Below are 18,756 nucleotides of genomic sequence, written 5' to 3' on the forward strand. Positions count from 1 at the left end.
GGGGATGTATAGATCAAGTGTTTACATTGAAACATATATGTGAACAGTATTTAGATAAGGGTAGGGAAGTTTTCATTGCATTTATGGATTTAGAAAAGGCATACGATAGAGTGGATATGGGAGCAATGTGGCAGATGTTGCAAGTATATGGAATAGGTAGTAAGTTACTAAATGCTGTTAAGAGTTTTTATGAGGATAGTGAGGCTCAGGTTAGGTAAAAGTAGGTCTTAGACAGGGATGTGTAATGTCACCATAGTTGTTTAATATATTTATAGATGGGGTTGTAAAAGAAGTAAATGCTAGGGTGGGATTAAATTATGGGGAATCAAATACAAAATGGGAATTGACACAGTTACTTTTTGCTGATGATACTGTGGTTATGGGAGATTCTAAAGAAAAATTGCAAAGGTTAGTGGACGAGTTTGGGAGTGTGTAAAGGTAGAAAGTTGAAAGTGAACATAGAAAAGAGTAAGGTGATGAGGGTATCAAATGATTTAGATAAAGAAAAATTGGATATCAAATTAAAGAGGAGGAGTATGGGTAAGAGATAAGATAAGATAAGAGTTCATTTGGATTTTTAACCCCGGAGGGTTAGCCACCCATGATAACCCAAGAAAGTCAGTGTGTCATCGAGGACTGTCTAACTTATTTCCATTGGGGTCCTCAATCTTGTCCCCCAGGATGTGACCCACACCAATTGACTAGCACCCAGGTACCTATTTGCTGCTAGGTGAACAGGACAGGTGTAAGGAAACATGTTGGAATGTTTCCACCTGCTGGGAATCGAACCCAGGCTCTCCGTGTGTGAAGCGGGAACTTTAGCCACCAGGCCACCACGTGAATGTTTTCAGATATTTGGGAGTTGGCATGTCAGCAGATGGATTTATGAAGGACAAAGTTAATCATTGATGAAGGAAAAAAGGTGAGTGGTGCATTGAGGTATATGTGGAGACAAAAAAACATTATCTATGGAGGCAAAGAAGGGAATGTATGAAAGTATAGTGGTACCAACACTCTTGTATGGGTGTGAAGCTTGGGTTGTAAATGCTGCAGTGAGGAGATGGTTGGAGGCAGTGGAGATGTCCTGTTTAAAGGCAATGTGACATGTAAATATTATGGAGAAAATTTAGAGTGTGGAAATTAGGAGAAGGTGTAGAGCTAATAAAAGTATTAGTCGGAAGGCTGAAGAGGGGTTGTTGAGGTGGTTTGGTCATTTAGAGAGAATGAATCAAAGTAGAATGACATGGAGAGCATATAAATCTGTAGGGGAAGGAAGGCAGGGTAGGGGTCATCCTCGAAAAGGGTGGAAGGAGGGGGTAAAGGAGGTTTTGTGGGCGAGGGGCTTGGACTTCCAGCAAGCGTGCATGAGCGTGTTAGATAGGAGTGGTATTTGGGACCTGACGAATGGTATTTGGGACCTGACAAGCTGTTGGAGTGTGAGGAGAGTAATATCTAGTGAAGGGATTCAGGGAAACTGGTTATTTTTATATAGCCGGACTTGAGTCCTGGAAATGGAAAGTACAATGCCTGCACTTTAAAGGAGGGGTTTGGGATATTGACAGTTTGGAGGGATATGTTGTGTATCTTTATACGTATATACTTCTAAACTGTTGTATTCTGAGCACCTCTGCAAAAGCAGTGATTATGTGTGAGTGAGGTGAAAGTGTTGAATGATAATGAAAGTATTTTCTTTTTGGGGATTTTCTTTCTTTTTTGGGTCACCCTGCTTCGGTGAGAGACGGCCGACTTGTTGGAAAAAAAAAACATATATTGTTTATTCATTCCTGATTTAGACTGGAAGAAGCTAGCAGACAAAGCTTCAGCTAAGTGACTATTTCCATTACTTAGTACATACAGTGGGCTCCCGGATATTGGCTGGTGCAGATTTCAGCCACTTTTTTTGGCCAAAATTCTATCCTGGATTTCGGCTGGCAACTCAGAAATCAGCCGTATTGGATGCATCCGCCTACCACACCACGTGCGTGAGTCAGTCTGGCTGTGTCTCTTGGTGAGTGAGCAACACTCTTCGCATTCATCCAAGCATTTCGTTATAATCCATTGTTTTTTGTGGTTGTTTATTGAGTGCGACTGCAAAATAAGCGACCGTGGGCCCCAAGAAAGTTCCTAGTGCCAGCCCTTTGGTAAAGAAAGTGAGAAACATGATAGAATTCAAGAACAAAATTGTAGCTAAGTACGCAAGTGGTGTACGTGTGCTCAAGCTGGCCAGGATTTATGGCAAATCCAAATCAACTATCACTTCCTTTCTAGCAAAGAAAGTAGAAATCAAGGAAGCTAATGTTGGAAAAGGGGTAAATATGCTAACGAAATAAAGATCACAAACAATCAAAGATGTGGAGAAGTTATTGTTGGTGTGGATCAGTGATAAACAGTTAGCGTAAGATAGTGTTGTGAAGTCGATTATTTGTGAAAAGGCAAGGCAGTTGCATGTGGATTTCTTGAATAAAGTGCCTGGAACGAGTACAGTTGTTAGTGATTTTAAAGCCAGCAAAGGCTGGTTTGACAGTTTTAAGAAGTGTAGTGGCATACACAGTGTTGTAAGGCATTTGTGCAAAGTGGAGGGAGGTGCAAAGTTTTGTGGAGAAATATCACCCTGACCAAGCTGAAGCAAGCCATATCTGCAACATGTTCAGTGACAAAACCTTGTCCCACTTCAGGCAAATCTTAAAGAGACACCAGAAACAGACCTCTCTGGACAGTTTTTTTTTGGTGTGACAGGGGTGCAGTGACTCAAGCTAGTCCTAATGCCAGTAAAAGACAAAGGGAAGTAACCCTGGATAGGGACTTGATACCTGAAGTCCTTATGGAGGGGGATTCCCCTACCAAACAATAATCAGTCCTCCCTCTCTCCTCCTCCCTGTCTTCCATATGCCAACAAGAATCTTCAATAAAGGTAAATGTGATGTTAAATGTCCATTTATCCATTTCATTAGTCATTTTATTTAGTTCTCATTGTTTTGTGTATGTAAAACTATAGTTCATCTTTAAAAAATTATTTTTTGTTAATATTTTTGGATGTCTGGAACGGACTAATTGTACGTATTTACAATAATTCTTATGGGAAATATTACTTCTGTTTTTGGCCTTTTCGGATTTAGGCTGACCTGGAACAGATTATGACCGAAATCCAGGGTTCCACTGTTCAGTGGATCCCTAACGGCGGCATCGACTAGTGGTAAATTCGTCTAACGGCGTTCTTTGGCATAAAAAAAATGGCTCTACCAATGGCAAAAAACTCATTTAACGGCTTTTGTCCCGAACGTGTCCTTGTGGCCTGAGCGGGCCCAGCCACTCCAAGACTCAGCGTGCCAATGTTTACAAGCCGTTGCGGTCGATTCCATGTGTACCTGTAATATATTTGGTATTCCAGTGTTTTTAGTGCTTGTAACTGCTAAATAAGCCACCATGGGCCCCAAGAAAGCTTCTAGTGCTAACCCTGTTGTAAAAAGGATGAGAAATACTATTGAAATACTTTTGTACCACGGTCAGCTGCTGCTGCACCACGGTCAGCTGTACTACTTGAAGATGTGGAGAGACTGTTGTTGGTATGGCTGATCTACAACTGTTGTTGGTGCGTCATCGAGGACTGTTTAACTTATTTTCATTGGGGTCCTTAATCTTGTCCTCCAGGATGCGACCCACACCAGTCAACTAACACCCAGGTGAACAGGAAAAAATGCCTGGTACTAGTGCTCATATTGGTGAATTTAAGACCAGCAAAGGTTGGTTTGAGAGATTTAAGAATCGTAGTGGCATACACAGTGTGATAAGGCATGGTGAAGCTGAAAAATTCCAACCCCAACAAGTGTTTAATTGTGACAAAACAGGCCTGTTCTGGAAGAAATTTGCCAAACAGGACCTACATTACTCATTACTCAGGAGGAAAAGGCACTCCCAGGACACAAACCTATGAAAGACAGGCTAACTCTCATGTTTTGTTGTAATGCTAGTGGGGATTGCAAAGTGAAGCCTTTACTCGTGTATCACTATGGAAATCCAAGAGTGTTCAAGAAAAACAGTGTTTCATCACTCAACAATAATCTTCAACAAAGGTAAGTGTCATTTTAGTATTTATTTATGTATGTATTGGGCATGTCTCATTGTTTTCTGTGTAGGGAAATGTATATTTCATGTAGAAAAAAATTATTTTTTTTAATACTTTTGGCTGTCTGGAACGGATTAATTGGATATCCATTATTTCTTATGGGGAAAATTAATTCGACTAACAGCTAATTTAGCTAAAGGCTAGCTCTCTGGAACGGATTAAAGTCGTTGGTCGTGGGTCCACAGTATTTGAAATTTAGTCTTGGTTACTTCTACAAGTTAATGTAGTACAGTGGTACTCCGAGTTTCATATACATGTATACGTAATTCGTTCCAGACAGCTGTTCGAGTGCCATTACCAAACGAATTTGTTCCCATAAGGAATAATGTAAATTAGATTAGTCCGTTTGACCGCCTCAAAATACACTTACATAATTGTTCGAGTTAGGAGCAGTACAAAACTCGGGATACCACTGTATATACTGCAATGTATATTATTTTTGGACAGTATCTTTGCTTTCAGGTGACTGATCCCTGATGCATTTGGAGTGCTAAGTAGGTATTTGTATTCTAAATACTGTCTAAGTTGTCAACTTCTCATACGGCTAGTGTGTGGTTTAATACTGAACAAATATAAATACTGCTGGGATCAGTAGTAGTAGGTGTACATTATTCCCAGTTCAGCTGCTGTCAGTGTTCATACATAAGCAACATGTGATTTCAACTGTGAGATTTGTTGCAGGAAATTTTTCCTGTAAACTCATTATTATAATCATAACTCAAGTGCTAAACTGGGTTTAGCACTTGAGTTATGATTATAATAATGTATATATTTTGGTAGAATTACTGACAATATGTAAAGTAAAAGGACTAAAGTGCAACTAATGTGACATTTTATTGTGGCAACGTTTCGCTCTCCAGGAGCTTTGTCAAGCCGCTACAAACAATACATGGACACAGAGGGTATATATAGGCTCAGAGTGAGGTGTAATACTAGTGGTGGTGGTAGTAGTAGTAGTAGTGACATAAGTTGTAGTAATAGTAGTAATACAATTAATTTGCACATGAGTAAAAGGATATAAAAGCTATTACTTGGGTGGCATAAAAATAAGTAATAGCTTTTATATCCTTTTACTCATGTGCAGATTAATTGTATTACTACTACTGCTACTACTACTATAACTTACATCACTACTACTACCACTAGTATTACACCTCACTCTAAGCCTATATATACCCTCTGTGTCCATGTATTGTTTGTAACAAATTGACTTAGCTCCTGGAGAGCGAAACATTGCCACAATAAAATGTCACTTTTGTTGCACTTTTGTCCTTTTACTATACATATAATAATGTCTAAGTAGGTAGGTAGTAGGTTGGTAGACAGCAACCACCCAGGGAGGTACTACCACCCTGCCAGGTGACTGTGAAACATAAGCCTGTAACTGTTTTACATGATGGTAGGATTGCTGGTCTCTTTTTTCTGTCTCATAAACACGCTGGATAACCAGTATATCTTGCTACTTCTACTTACACTTAGGTCACTCTACACAGGCATGCACATGCATATATATACATACATCGTTTAAGACATTATACACTGTGTACATCAGCCCCCTTCTGGAGTATGCAGCACCAGTTTGGAACCCACACCTGGTCAAACACGTCAAGAAATTAGAGAAAGTGCAAAGGTTTGCAACAAGACTAGTTCCAAAGCTAAGGGGAATGTCCTATGAAGAAAGGTTAAGGGAAATTGGTCTGACGACACTGGAGGACAGGAGGGTCAGGGGAGACATGATAACGACATACAAAATACTCCGTGGAATAGACAAGGTGGACAGAGACAGGATGTTCCAGAGATGGGACACAGAAACAAGGGGTCACAATTGGAAGCTGAAGACTCAGATGAGTCAAAGGGATGTTAGGAAGTATTTCTTCAGCCACAGAATTGTTAGGAAGTGGAATAGTCTGGCAAGCGATGTAATGGAGGCAGGAACCATACATAGTTTTAAGACGAGGTATGATAATGCTCATGGAGCAGGGAGAGGGAAGACCCAGTAGCGGTCAGTGAAGAGGCGGGGCTAGGAGCTGAGTCTCGACCCCTGCAACCACTATAGGTGAATTAGGTGAGTACACATCTAGGGTTTTTCTTCTTTTTCTTAATAGCTCTTGTTCTTGTTTTTTTTCTCTCTCTCTCTCTCTCTCTCTATTGTCCATGGGGAAGTGGAAAAGAATCTTTTCTCCGTAAGCCATGCGTGTCGTATAAGGTGACTAAAATGCTGGGAGCAATGGGCTAGTAACCCCTTGTCCTGTACACATTTACTAAAAACGAGAAGAAGAAAAACTATAAAAATGGGATGCTTGAATGTTCGTGGATGTAGTGCGGATGATAAGAAAGAGATGATTGCTGATGTTATGAATGAAAAGAAGTTGGATGTCCTGGCCCTAAGCGAAACAAAGCAGAATGGGGTAGGCGAGTTTCAGTGGGAAGAAATAAATGGGATTAAGTCAGGGGTATCTGAGAGAATTAGAGCTAAGGAAGGGGTAGCAATAATGTTGAAGGACCAGTTATGGAAGGAGAAGAGGGAATATAAATGTGTAAATTCAAGGATTATGTGGATTAAAGTAAGGGTCGGATGTGAAAAGTGGGTCATAATAAGCGTGTATGCACCTGGAGAAGAGAGGAGTGTAGAGGAGAGAGAGAGATTTTGGGAGATGTTAAGCAAATGTATAGGAACCTTTGAACCAAGTGAGAGAGTAATTGTGGTAGGGGACCTAAATGCTAAAGTAGGAGAAACATTTAGAGAGGGTAAGTAAGTTTGTGGGTGCCAGGTGTAAATGATAATCGGAGCCCTTTGATTTAACTTTGTATAGAAAGGGGTTTAGTTATATGTAAAAGGTATTTTAAGAAAAAGAGGATAAATAAGTATGCAAGATATAATGTAGGGCATAATGACAGTAGTTTGTTGGACTATGTATTGGTAGATAAAAGATTGTTGAGTAGACTTCAGGATGTACATGTTTATAGAGGGGCCACAGATATATCAGATCACTTTCTAGTTGTAGCTATAGTGAGAGTAAAAGGTAGATGGGATACAAGGAAAATAGAAGCAGCAAGTAAGAGAGAGGTGAAGGTGTATAAACTAAAAGAGGAGGCAGTTAGGGTAAGATATAAAGAACTATTGGAGGATAGATGGGCTAGTGAGAGTATAGGCAATGGGATCAAAGATGTATGGGGTAGGTTTAAGAATGTAGGGTTAGAGTGTTCAGCAGAAGTTTGTGGTTACAGGAAAGTGGGTGTGGGAGGGAAGAAGAGCGATTGGTGGAATGATGATGGAAAGAGAGTAGTTAGCATATGAGAGGTTTTTAAGATAAGATAAGATAAGAATTCGTTCGGATTTTTAACCCCGGAGGGTTAGCCACCCAGGATAACCCAAGAAAGTCAGTGCGTCATCGAGGACTGTCTAACTTATTTCCATTGGGGTCCTTAATCTTGTCCCCCAGGATGCGACCCACACCAGTCGACTAACACCCAGGTACCTATTTGCTGCTAGGTGAACAGGACAATAGGTGTAAGGAAACGTGTCGGAATTTCCACCCGCCGGGAATCGAACCCGGGCCCTCCGTGTGTGAAGCGGGAGTTTTAGCCACCAGACCACCGGGCCACCCTTAGACCACCGAGTAGAAGTGATGTAAGGAGGGAAGAGTGTATGGAGAGAAAAAGAGAGGTTAAGAGAGTGGTGAAGCAATGTAAAAAGAGAGCAAATGAGAGAGTGGGTGAGAAGTTATCAACAAATTTTGTTGAAAATAAGAAAAAGTTTTGGAGTGAGATTAATAAGTTTTGGAAGCCTAGGGAACAAATGGATTTAACTAAAAAATAGGAGAGGAGAGTTATTAAATGGAGAGCTAGAGGTATCAGGAAGATGGAGGGAATATTTTGAGGAATTGTTTAATGTTGATGAAGATAAGGAAGCTGTGATTTCGTGTATAGGACAAGGAGGAATAACGTCTTGTAGGAGGGAGGAAGAGCCAGTTGTGAGTGTGGGGGAAGTTCGTGAGGCAGTGGGTAGAATGAAAGGGGGTAAGGCAGCTGGGATTGATGGGATAAAAATAGAAATGTTAAAAGCAGGAAGGAATATAGTTTTGGTGTGGTTGGTGCTATTATTTAATAAATGTATGGAAGAGGGTAAGGTATTTAGGGATTGGCAGAGAGCATTCATAGTTCCTTTGTATAAAGGCAAAGGGGATAAAAGAGAGTGCAAAAATTATAGGGGAATAAGTCTGTTGAGTATACCTGGTAAAATGTATGGAAGAGTTATTATTGAAAGAATTAAGAGTAAGACAGTAGGATAGCAGATGAACAAGGAGGCTTTAGGAAAGGTAGGGAGTGTGTAGACCAAGTGTTTACAGTGAAACATATAGGTGAACAATATTTAAATAAAGGTAAAGAGGTTTTTGTGGCACTTATGGATTTGGAAAAGGCATATGACAGGGTGGATAAGGGGGCAATGTGGCAGATGTTGCAGGTGTATGGTATAGGAGGTAGGTTACTGTATTCATTTATAACGGCACAAAACATACTCAACCCCTGCCAGTTTGGATTCATGAAAAATAAAAGCACTAATGATGCAATCATAAAAATGCTAGATCTGCTTTACACAGCATTGGAAAATAAGGAATATCCACTAGGAATTTTTATTGACCTAAGAAAAGCTTTTGACACAGTAGACCACGACATCCTACTCCACAAACTTGATCATTACGGTATAAGAGGCCATGCGCTTGCTTATTTCAAATCTTACCTTGCTAATAGGTATCAGTATGTCACCATTAAAGACACAGCATCAGCAACATGGCCACTTGATACTGGAGTTCCGCAGGGAAGTGTCCTTGGTCCCCTGCTCTTCCTCATATACATCAATGATCTTCCAAACGTATCCCAACACCTGAAACCCATTCTCTTTGCTGACGACACGACTTATGTCATCTCTCACCCTAATCTTGCCACCCTCAACACCATTGTTAACAAGGAGCTGATCAAAATATCGACTTGGATGACAGCCAATAAACTTACGCTTAACACTGACAAAACCTACTATATTATGTTTGGTAGCAGAGCAGGAGATGCACAAATTAACATTAAGATTGACAACACTCTAATTACCAGACATAATGGGGGCAAATTCCTAGGCTTATACCTTGACAACAACCTGAATTTCAGCACCCATATCCAGCATATAACCAAAAAAGTATCCAAAACGGTTGGGATCCTCTCCAAGATACGATACTACGTGCCGCAAAATGCCCTTCTCACACTATACCACTCACTTATTTATCCATACCTCACCTATGCTATTTGTGCTTGGGGATCAACTGCAGCAACACACCTAAAGCCAATAATAATCCAACAAAAAGCTGCAGTAAGAATAATCACTAAATCCCATCCCTGGCAACACACCCCCCCACTCTTCATAGATCTAAACTTACTCCCTGTTCAGTACATCCACACTTACTACTGTGCAATCTACATCTACAGGGCCTTAAACTCTAATATCAACCTTGACCTAAAATGCTTTCTTGATAGTTATGACAGAACCCACAGGCATAACACCAGACACAAACATCTCTACAACATTCCCCGTGTCCGACTAAACCTTTACAAAAATTCAATGTATGTCAAAGGCCCTAAAATCTGGAACACCCTACCTGAGAACTCTAGAACTGCAGACACATTCATCACCTTCAAAACTACCATTAGAAAACATCTTCTCTCCCTGATACACCCCGTCAACTAACCACACGAATACCACCTGGTGGTTCACACTTACACTCACTCACCCATTTGACCATAAACAGAAATATTAATCTCAATCTTAAAATAATGAATCCTGTGATACTCCAATACTGAAACTATGTACTGTGCCAAAACAAAAGCATTCACATTGCTAAACTCACAAACTAGTATTTAGTCACTTAGCCATAATACCAACTTACCTCATAATTTGTAATATTTTACAATTAAGAATAAAACTAAGTCTGCCCGAAATGCCTAGCCATGCTAGGTGTTCTAGTGGTACACTCTATAATCATTATTTTACTACTTGTAAACCACACAATAACCAAATTTCTGTAAATTCAGCATTGTAATCCTTATAGAGAATAAACTTTGAATTTGAATTTGAATTTGATGTGTTAATAATAAAAATAAATAATAATGTAGTAGTTTTTAGCCTTTGTTCTACAAATCTTTGCTGAACCATTCTTTCTACCACCTAAACAATTAACAGTAATTTACTATCATTATTATTGTATAATCCTAACTAACTTTAAACCCATAAAAATTTACCATCAAATACTGTATTTTTAGCATCTGAGAAACAAGTACACTGAGGAGCTTCTCATTGTTTAAGTCTGTTGTTTCAGTCCTAATTACAAACCTGCATTCAATATGCAACTGCTACATTTAAACATACATCAAATAGTGTACTATATTCTTCACATTTCAAATAACCTACACTTACAGGACACCATAGACAATGTTTCTGTCTCTTCTCGACCTATTTGAAATTGCAACTGTGAATTGATAATGATCATTTAAAGTTTCCTTCTCTAAATTTGAATTCCATATTTATTTGTGAATTGTTCTAGCCATGGTGATGATTTATTCTTGCTTCACATTGCTGATTTATGTACTTGACTTAACCCTTAATTATAAATTCAACCAATATTTGTTTAATTTTATCTTTAAACTACTGAAACATTATATGAATTTTGAAAAACCTACTGTAATTAATTTCTGAACATTACACTTATTTAATGTATGCACATGTCTTTACATTAATGTAGGGTGTGATAAGCTCAGTGTTGGGGGTGGTGAATGCGCCCAAGATAGGAGAAGATGTCCTGGAGATGTGTGCCACCAACTGTGTCAAGACTGTTCACATAGGTACTTACAGCCTTGTTCATGTATATCTGTAAATTTGTGTATCATGTACGTATATCTGTTAGCAAGTTTGTCTTCACATTGATCGCTTGTTTATATATGTATTTGTTTATTGTCTCATATCGAAATAAGTCACTTTGTCTGTCTCTTTTGGGTTATCCTAGGTTCTCTACACATATGCTGCTGTGTATGATAATCTATGTAACTGTATTCGTGTATACCTGAATAAACTTACTTACTAAGTAATGTATGATACTGTGCTTTTGGGAGGTTCTAAAGAGAATTTGCAAAGGTTAGTGGATGAGTTTGGCAGGGTGTGTAAAGGAAGAAAGCTAAAAGTGAACATGGATAAAAGTAAGGTGATGAGGGTATCAGACGAGTTAGGTAAAGAAATATTCACATTGAGGGAGGGAATATGGAAGAAGTAAATGTGTTTAGATATTTGGGAGTAGACTTGCCCGCCGATGGGTTTATGAAGTACGTGGTAAACCATAGAATTGATGAAGGAAAAAAAAAGGTAGATGGTACATTGAGGTATCTGTGGAGACAAAGAACAATATCCATGGAGGCAAAGAAGGTAATGTACGAGAGTATAGTGGTACAAACACTCATATGGGTGTGAATCATGGGTTGTAAATGCTGCAGTGAAGGAGCCTGGAGGCGGTGGAGTTGTCATGTCTAAGGGCAGTGTGTTGTGTAAATATTATGCATAGAATTCATAGTGTGGAAATTATGAGGAGTTTACCTGGAGAGAGTTCTGGGGGTCAACACCCCCATGGCCCGGTCTGTGACCAGGCCTCCTGGTGGATTAGACCCTGATCAACCAGACTTACTGCTGGCTGCACGCAGTTCAACGTATGAGCCACAGCCCGGCTGGTCAGGTACCGACTTTAGGTGCTTGTCCAGTGCCTGCTTGAAGACAGCCAGGGGTCTATTGGTAATCCCCCTTATGTATGCTGGGAGGCAGTTGAACAGTCTCAGGCCCCTGACACTTATTGTATTGTCTCTTAACGTGCTAGTGACACCCCTGCTTTTCATTGGGGGGAGGTGTGGAGTTACATATGAACAAAGATCACCTGCTGCTAACAGGAGATTTCAACATAAATATACTACATGACTAGGACCCACAAGTAACTGAATTCAAAAACACTATCAGCAACTGCTTGTTGCTACCAACAATATCTAAACCTACAAGAATCTCCGAGACTAGTATCTCTTTAATAGACCACATCTGGACCAACACCATATCTCCTTTAAAATCAGGCATAATCACAGACAACACCACAGACCACTACCCAACCTTTCTCATAACCAGTCTAGGTAAATTGCCCCAAGACATTACTAAAGTTACCTTCAGATTACATAATGAGACAGTGGTTAATAACTTTATAGCAGCTATGAATAACATCGACTGGCATAATGAGTTCGAAACATATACAGATATGAATGAATGCATAAACAATTTTCTAAAAAAAGCCCATTACCTCTATAACAAACATTGCCTTAAAAACACTAAACAGATCACAGCTAAGAGACTGAATAGTCCCTGGCTAACACCCATCATCGTTAAATCCATTAACGCAAAGCACCAATATGAAAAACAGTACAGAATGGATCAAATTTAGTAAGTAAGTAAGTTTATTCAGGTATACACAAATTCAGTTACATAGAATTATCATACATAGCAGCATATGCAACAGCAAACAGCAAAGAACTACAGACCAATAGCACTAACATCCCATATCATAAAAATCTTTGAAAGGGTCCTAAGAAGCAAGATCAGTTACACAACCCAGGGCAACATGGGTTTAGAACAGGTCGCTCCTGTCTGTCTCAACTATTGGATCACTACGACAAGGTCCTAAATGCACTAGAAGACAAAAAGAATGCAGATGTAATATATGCAGACTTTGCAAAAGCCTTCGACAAGTGTGACCATGGCGTAATAGCGCACAAAATGCGTGCTAAAGGAATAACAGGAAAAGTCGGTCGATGGATCTAAAATTTCTTCACTAACAGAACACAGAGAGTAGTCATCAACAGAGTAAAGTCCGAGGCAGCTACGGTGAAAAGCGCTGTTCCACAAGGCACAGTACTCGCTCCCATCTTGTTCCTCATCCTCATATCCGACATAGACAAGGATGTCAGCCACAGCACCGTGTCTTCCTTTGCAGATGACACCCGAATCTGCATGACAGTGTCTTCCATTGCAGACACTGCAAGGCTCCAGGCGGACATCAACCAAATCTTTCAGTGGGCTGCAGAAAACAATATGAAGTTCAACGATGAGAAATTTCAATTACTCAGATATGGTAAACATGAGGAAATTAAATCTTCATCAGAGTACAAAACAAATTCTGGCCACAAAATAGAGCGAAACACCAACGTCAAAGACCTGGGAGTGATTATGTCGGAGGATCTCACCTTCAAGGACCATAACATTGTATCAATCGCATCTGCTAGAAAAATGACAGGATGGATAATGAGAACCTTCAAAACTAGGGAGGCCAAGCCCATGATGACACTCTTCAGGTCACTTGTTCTATCTAGGCTGGAATATTGCTGCACACTAACAGCACCTTTCAAGGCAGGTGAAATTGCCGACCTAGAAAATGTACAGAGAACTTTCACGGCACGCATAACGGAGATAAAACACCTCAATTACTGGGAGCGCTTGAGGTTCCTAAACCTGTATTCCCTGGAACGCAGGAGGGAGAGATACATGATTATATACACCTGGAAAATCTTAGAGGGACTAGTACCGAACTTGCACACGAAAATCACTCACTACGAAAGCAAAAGACTTGGCAGACGATGCACCATCCCCCCAATGAAAAGCAGGGGTGTCACTCGCACGTTAAGAGACCATACAATAAGTGTCAGGGGCCCAAGACTGTTCAACTGCCTCCCAGCACACATAAGGGGGATTACCAACAGACCCCTGGCAGTCTTCAAGCTGGCACTGGACAAGCACCTAAAGTCAGTTCCTGATCAGCCGGGCTGTGGCTCGTACGTTGGTTTGCGTGCAGCCAGCAGCAACAGCCTGGTTAATCAGGCTCTGATCCACCAGGAGGCCTGGTCACAGACCGGGCCGCGGGGGCGTTGACCCCCGGAACTCTCTCCAGGTAAACTCCAGGTAATATGCGTAGAGAACCTAGGATAACCCAAAAAAGTCAGACAGATTGACTTATTTCCATTGCTAAACGTTACTCGTCAGCACTTACCAGCCTGATAAGGTCTAAAAAATTGTATTATGAAAACAGATTACAGAACATCAAAGGTGATATGAAAAAGACCTGGAAAACTATCTGAAATTCTTGGAACTAAAAAGATATCCAAAAACAAAACAATCAAATTAACAAAATCAGACAAACCCCTACTCCCACCAACTGAAACAACAAACAGACTCAATGTTTTCTTCTCCACCATAGGAAAGAACCTAGCGAGCAAAATCCCAAACTCAAACACCTGTCCATCAGACTACCTCACAAGCACCTACCCGAACACACTATTCCTAGCTCCAACCAACCCAACAGAAGTCTCGCTCACCATCAACACCCTTAAAAACAAGGCAGGAGACATAACTTGCCAGCTTTTATGTACAAAAAAACTCAAGTATTGTCACCAATTATTGCAACACTAACAAATTCATTAATCCTCCACCTTCCCAACCATTCTCAAAATAGCGAGGGTCACTCCGATCCAGAAAGGAGATGACCAAACTGACTTGAATAACTATAGACCAATATCTAACTTACCGCTCATCTCTAAAATCTTTGAAAAATTAATTCATAGACGGAAATATTCCTACCTCGTCTCACATAACATACTAAACCCCTGTCAGTTTGGATTCAGGAATAATAAAAGCACAAATGATGCTATCATACACGTGCTAGAACTAATATATGCCGCTCTCAAAAAGAAAGAAGTCCCGCTGGGAATTTTCATTGATTTACGTAAAGCTTTTGGTACAGTTGACCATAAACTTCTGTACACTAAATTAAGACACAGTGGTATAAGAGGCCACTCCCTCAACTATCTAAAGTCATACCTTAGTAACTGACGCCAATATGTGTACACAAATGGTGCAAACTCTTCCACTCAACCAGTCACAGTAGGATTCCCACAGGGAAGTGTCCTTGGACCACTCCTCTTTCTCATCTACATCAATGACCTACCAAATGCATCACAGCTACTCAAACCTATATTATTTACAGATGACACTACATATGACTTCTCCCACCCAAACTCAGTCATACTTGCCAACACTGTCAGTGCTGAATTGCAGAAAATATCTGCCTGGATGATGACTAATAAACTTACCTTGAATACTGACGAAACCTACTTCATTCAGTTTGGAAAAAGAGCTGCAAATGTTCTACTTAACATAATGCTAAATGGATCACTTGTCACAAAACTCGTGAAGGAAAAATTCCTAGGAATCCACCTTGACAGTAGCCTCAAGTTCCAGACACATATACAACAAATCACCAAGAAAATCTCTAAGACTGTAGGCATACTATCAAAGATACGATACTATGTTCCACAATCAGCTCTCCTTGCACTGTATCATTCACTCAATCTACCCTTATCTCACATATAGAATTTGTGCATGAGGATCAACAACATTACATCACCCAAGACCACTAATAACCCAACAAAAGCCAGCAGTCAGAATGATAACAAATTCCCACTCCTGACAGCATACTCCACCAATATTCAAAAGTCTAAGTCTGCTCACCATTAAGAACATCCATACTTATTCATGTGCCTACTATGTACATAAAACAATACACGCAAACATAAACCCTCCATACCCCCGGCCGGGATTGAACCCGCGGTCATAGAGTCTCAAAACTCCAGCCCGTCGTGCTAGCCACTAGACCAGCTAGCCACAATAAGATTCATCCAACTAGGTATATTTCTACACCATAGGAAAGTTAGCACAGGCACCTCTGTGACCACAAATGCAAGTTTTTACAGACGAATCTCCAGCTAGCGTGGCCGAGTTTTGAGACTCTATGACCGCGGGTTCAATCCCGGCCGGGGGTATGGTTTATTTGCAATCGTGTCATTACGATTTCTTAAGTCATAAACCCTCCACTCAAACTTCTCACCAACCTTAACAGGACACACGACCATAACACAAGACACAGATCTCTTTTTGATGTACCCCGTGTCCATATCACACTGTGTAAAAACTATGTGCACATAAAGGGCCCCAAAATTTGGAATTCATTACCAGAAAATATTAAAGTAACCCGGTCTGAAAATCAATTTAAGACTCTTCTCAAAGGCCACTTAATCATGCTAGACTAAATACTCAATACTCAATATTTAACATTACCAATAAATCTACCAGTTACCTAACTCTTAAAACTTCAAGACTAGATGACGAAGTTCAAATACTGACAAATTACCACATAGAAGTATACATACCTACCAAAAGCAGTACTGCCCTTCACCAAATTGTAGCATTCTCATACTGTAAACTACTGGAAACTACTCTTGAATCATGTTTCATAAAAAGCATTTTTGAATATATGAATATATCCTTGTTTGTATAAATTAGATTCATTTATAATTAATAAAACTACTGTACAACTATGATAAATTTCTTTAGTGTTAAGTAATCAGTAAGCCATTAAATTGAGTCGGCCCATAATGCCTAGGCATAATAGAGGCTCTCTTTGCACTGCAACCCATTATTGTAAATACATAATCTCAATGTACTACTTGCAAAGAAATAAATAAATTTGAATTTGAATTTGTATTATTCAGAGGGCTGAAGAAGGGTTGTTGAGGTGGGTTGGTCAATTAGAGAGGATGGAACAAAATAGGATAAATAAATAAACTTGGAGGGTGTATAAATCTGTAGTATAAGGGAGGAGGGGTAGAGGTCATCCTAGAAGAGGATGGAGGGAGGGGGTGAAAAAGGTTTTATGTGTAAGGGGCTTGGACATAAAGCAGGCATGTGTGATTGTGATAGAAGTGAATGGAGAAGAATTTGGGGGGGGACATGTTGAGCTGTTGGAGTGTGAGCAGGATAATATTTTGTGAAGGTCCCAAAAACCTTTCGTCTCCATTCACTCCTATATAACATGCTCACGCACATTTGCTGAAAGTCCAAACCCCTCACCTACAAAACCTCCTTTACCCCTTACCTCACTTTCCTTACCCTACAGATTTATATGCTCTCCAAGTCATTCTACTTTGTTCCATTTCTCTAAATAACCATACCACCTCAACAACCCCTCTTCAGCCCTTTGACAGATACTTTTAGTAACTCCACACCTCCTAATTTCCACATTGCAAATTCTCTGCATATTATTTGCACCACACATTGCCCTTAGATACAACATCACTGTCTCCAGCCTCCTCCTCACTGCAGCATTTACAACCCATGCTTCACACCCATATAAGAGTGTTGGTACCACTATCCTCTCATACATTCCCTTCTTTGCCTCCATGGATAATGCTTTTTGTCTCAACAGATACCTTAACACACCACTCACCTTTTTTTCTCTATCAATTCTATGGTTAACTTCATTCTTCATAAATCCATCCACTGACAAGTCAACTCCCAAATATCTGAACACATTCACTTTTCCATACTCCCTCCTTCGAATGTGATGTCCAGTTTTCCTTTATCTAAATCGTTTGATACCCCTCATCACCTTACTCTTATCACTTATTTTTCAACACGTTGGCCTTTTCCTACTGAGGGAGGATGACCCAAAAGAGAAAGAAACACTTGTCTTTGCAGAGGTGCTCAGATACGACAATTTAGATGTCATTTCAAACAGCCAGTATCCCAAACCCCTCCTTTAAAGTGCAGGCATTGTACTTTCCCACCTCCAGGACTCAAGTCCAACTAACCGGTTTCCCTGAATCCCTTCACAAAATATTACCCAACTCACACTCCAACAGCTCGTCAGGTTCCAAAAACCATTCTTCTCCATTCACTTCTATTTAAGATGCTCCCACATGCCTGCTGTATGTCCAAGCCCCAAGCACATAAAACCTCTTTCACCCCCTACCTCCATCCTTTTCTAGGATGACCCCTACCCCTCCTCTGCTCCACTACAGATTTATACACCCTCCAAGTCATCCTATTTTGCTACATCCTCTCTAAATGACCAACCTACCTCAACAACCTCTCCTCAGCCCTCTGAATAATACTTTTAGTAACTCCACACCTCTTCATAATTTCCACACTATGAATTCTCTGCATAATATTTACACCACACATTGCCCATAGACACAACATCTCCACTGCCTGAAGGCTCCTTCAGTGCAGCATTTACAACCTATGCTTGCTTCACATCCATTTAGGAATGTTGGTACAGTGGACCCTCGGTTTTTGAGCTTAATCAATTCCAGAAGGTTGCACTCAATCCAAAATGCTTGTAAACCAAATTAATATTTCCCATAAGAAATAATGTAAATCCAATTAATCCGTTACAGATACCGAAAAATATTCACAAAAAATTTATTTTTTTAAAGATGAACTATAGTTTTACATACACAAAGCAATTATAAATAAATATAAATAAATAGTATAAACATTACATACCTGTATTGAAGACTCTTGTTGGCATATGGAAGACAGGGAGGAGGAGAGAGGGAGGATTTATTGTTGGGAAGGGGAATCTCCCTTGTGTTTCGCTGTATAGCCCTTGTGGCTTAGCGCTTCTTTTTTGATTATAATAATAATAATCCCTTGTGTTTCTCACTTTCTTTACCGAAGG

General features: G+C 40.0%; 1 protein-coding gene across 1 annotated transcript in view; it reads left to right on the forward strand.

Annotated features, from left to right (window-relative positions):
* The window catches only part of LOC128690263 (uncharacterized), a 72,423-nt gene that overhangs the window by 35,589 nt on the left and 18,078 nt on the right, over nucleotides 1-18,756 (forward strand). The window contains exon 9 of the mRNA XM_070090577.1: nucleotides 10,909-11,008. Coding sequence (XP_069946678.1) covers nucleotides 10,909-11,008 — 100 coding nt within the window. The remainder of the gene's footprint in view (nucleotides 1-10,908; nucleotides 11,009-18,756) is intronic.

The sequence above is a fragment of the Cherax quadricarinatus genome, chromosome 32 (genome assembly GCF_038502225.1).
Source record: "Cherax quadricarinatus isolate ZL_2023a chromosome 32, ASM3850222v1, whole genome shotgun sequence".
Classification (NCBI taxonomy): domain Eukaryota; kingdom Metazoa; phylum Arthropoda; class Malacostraca; order Decapoda; family Parastacidae; genus Cherax; species Cherax quadricarinatus.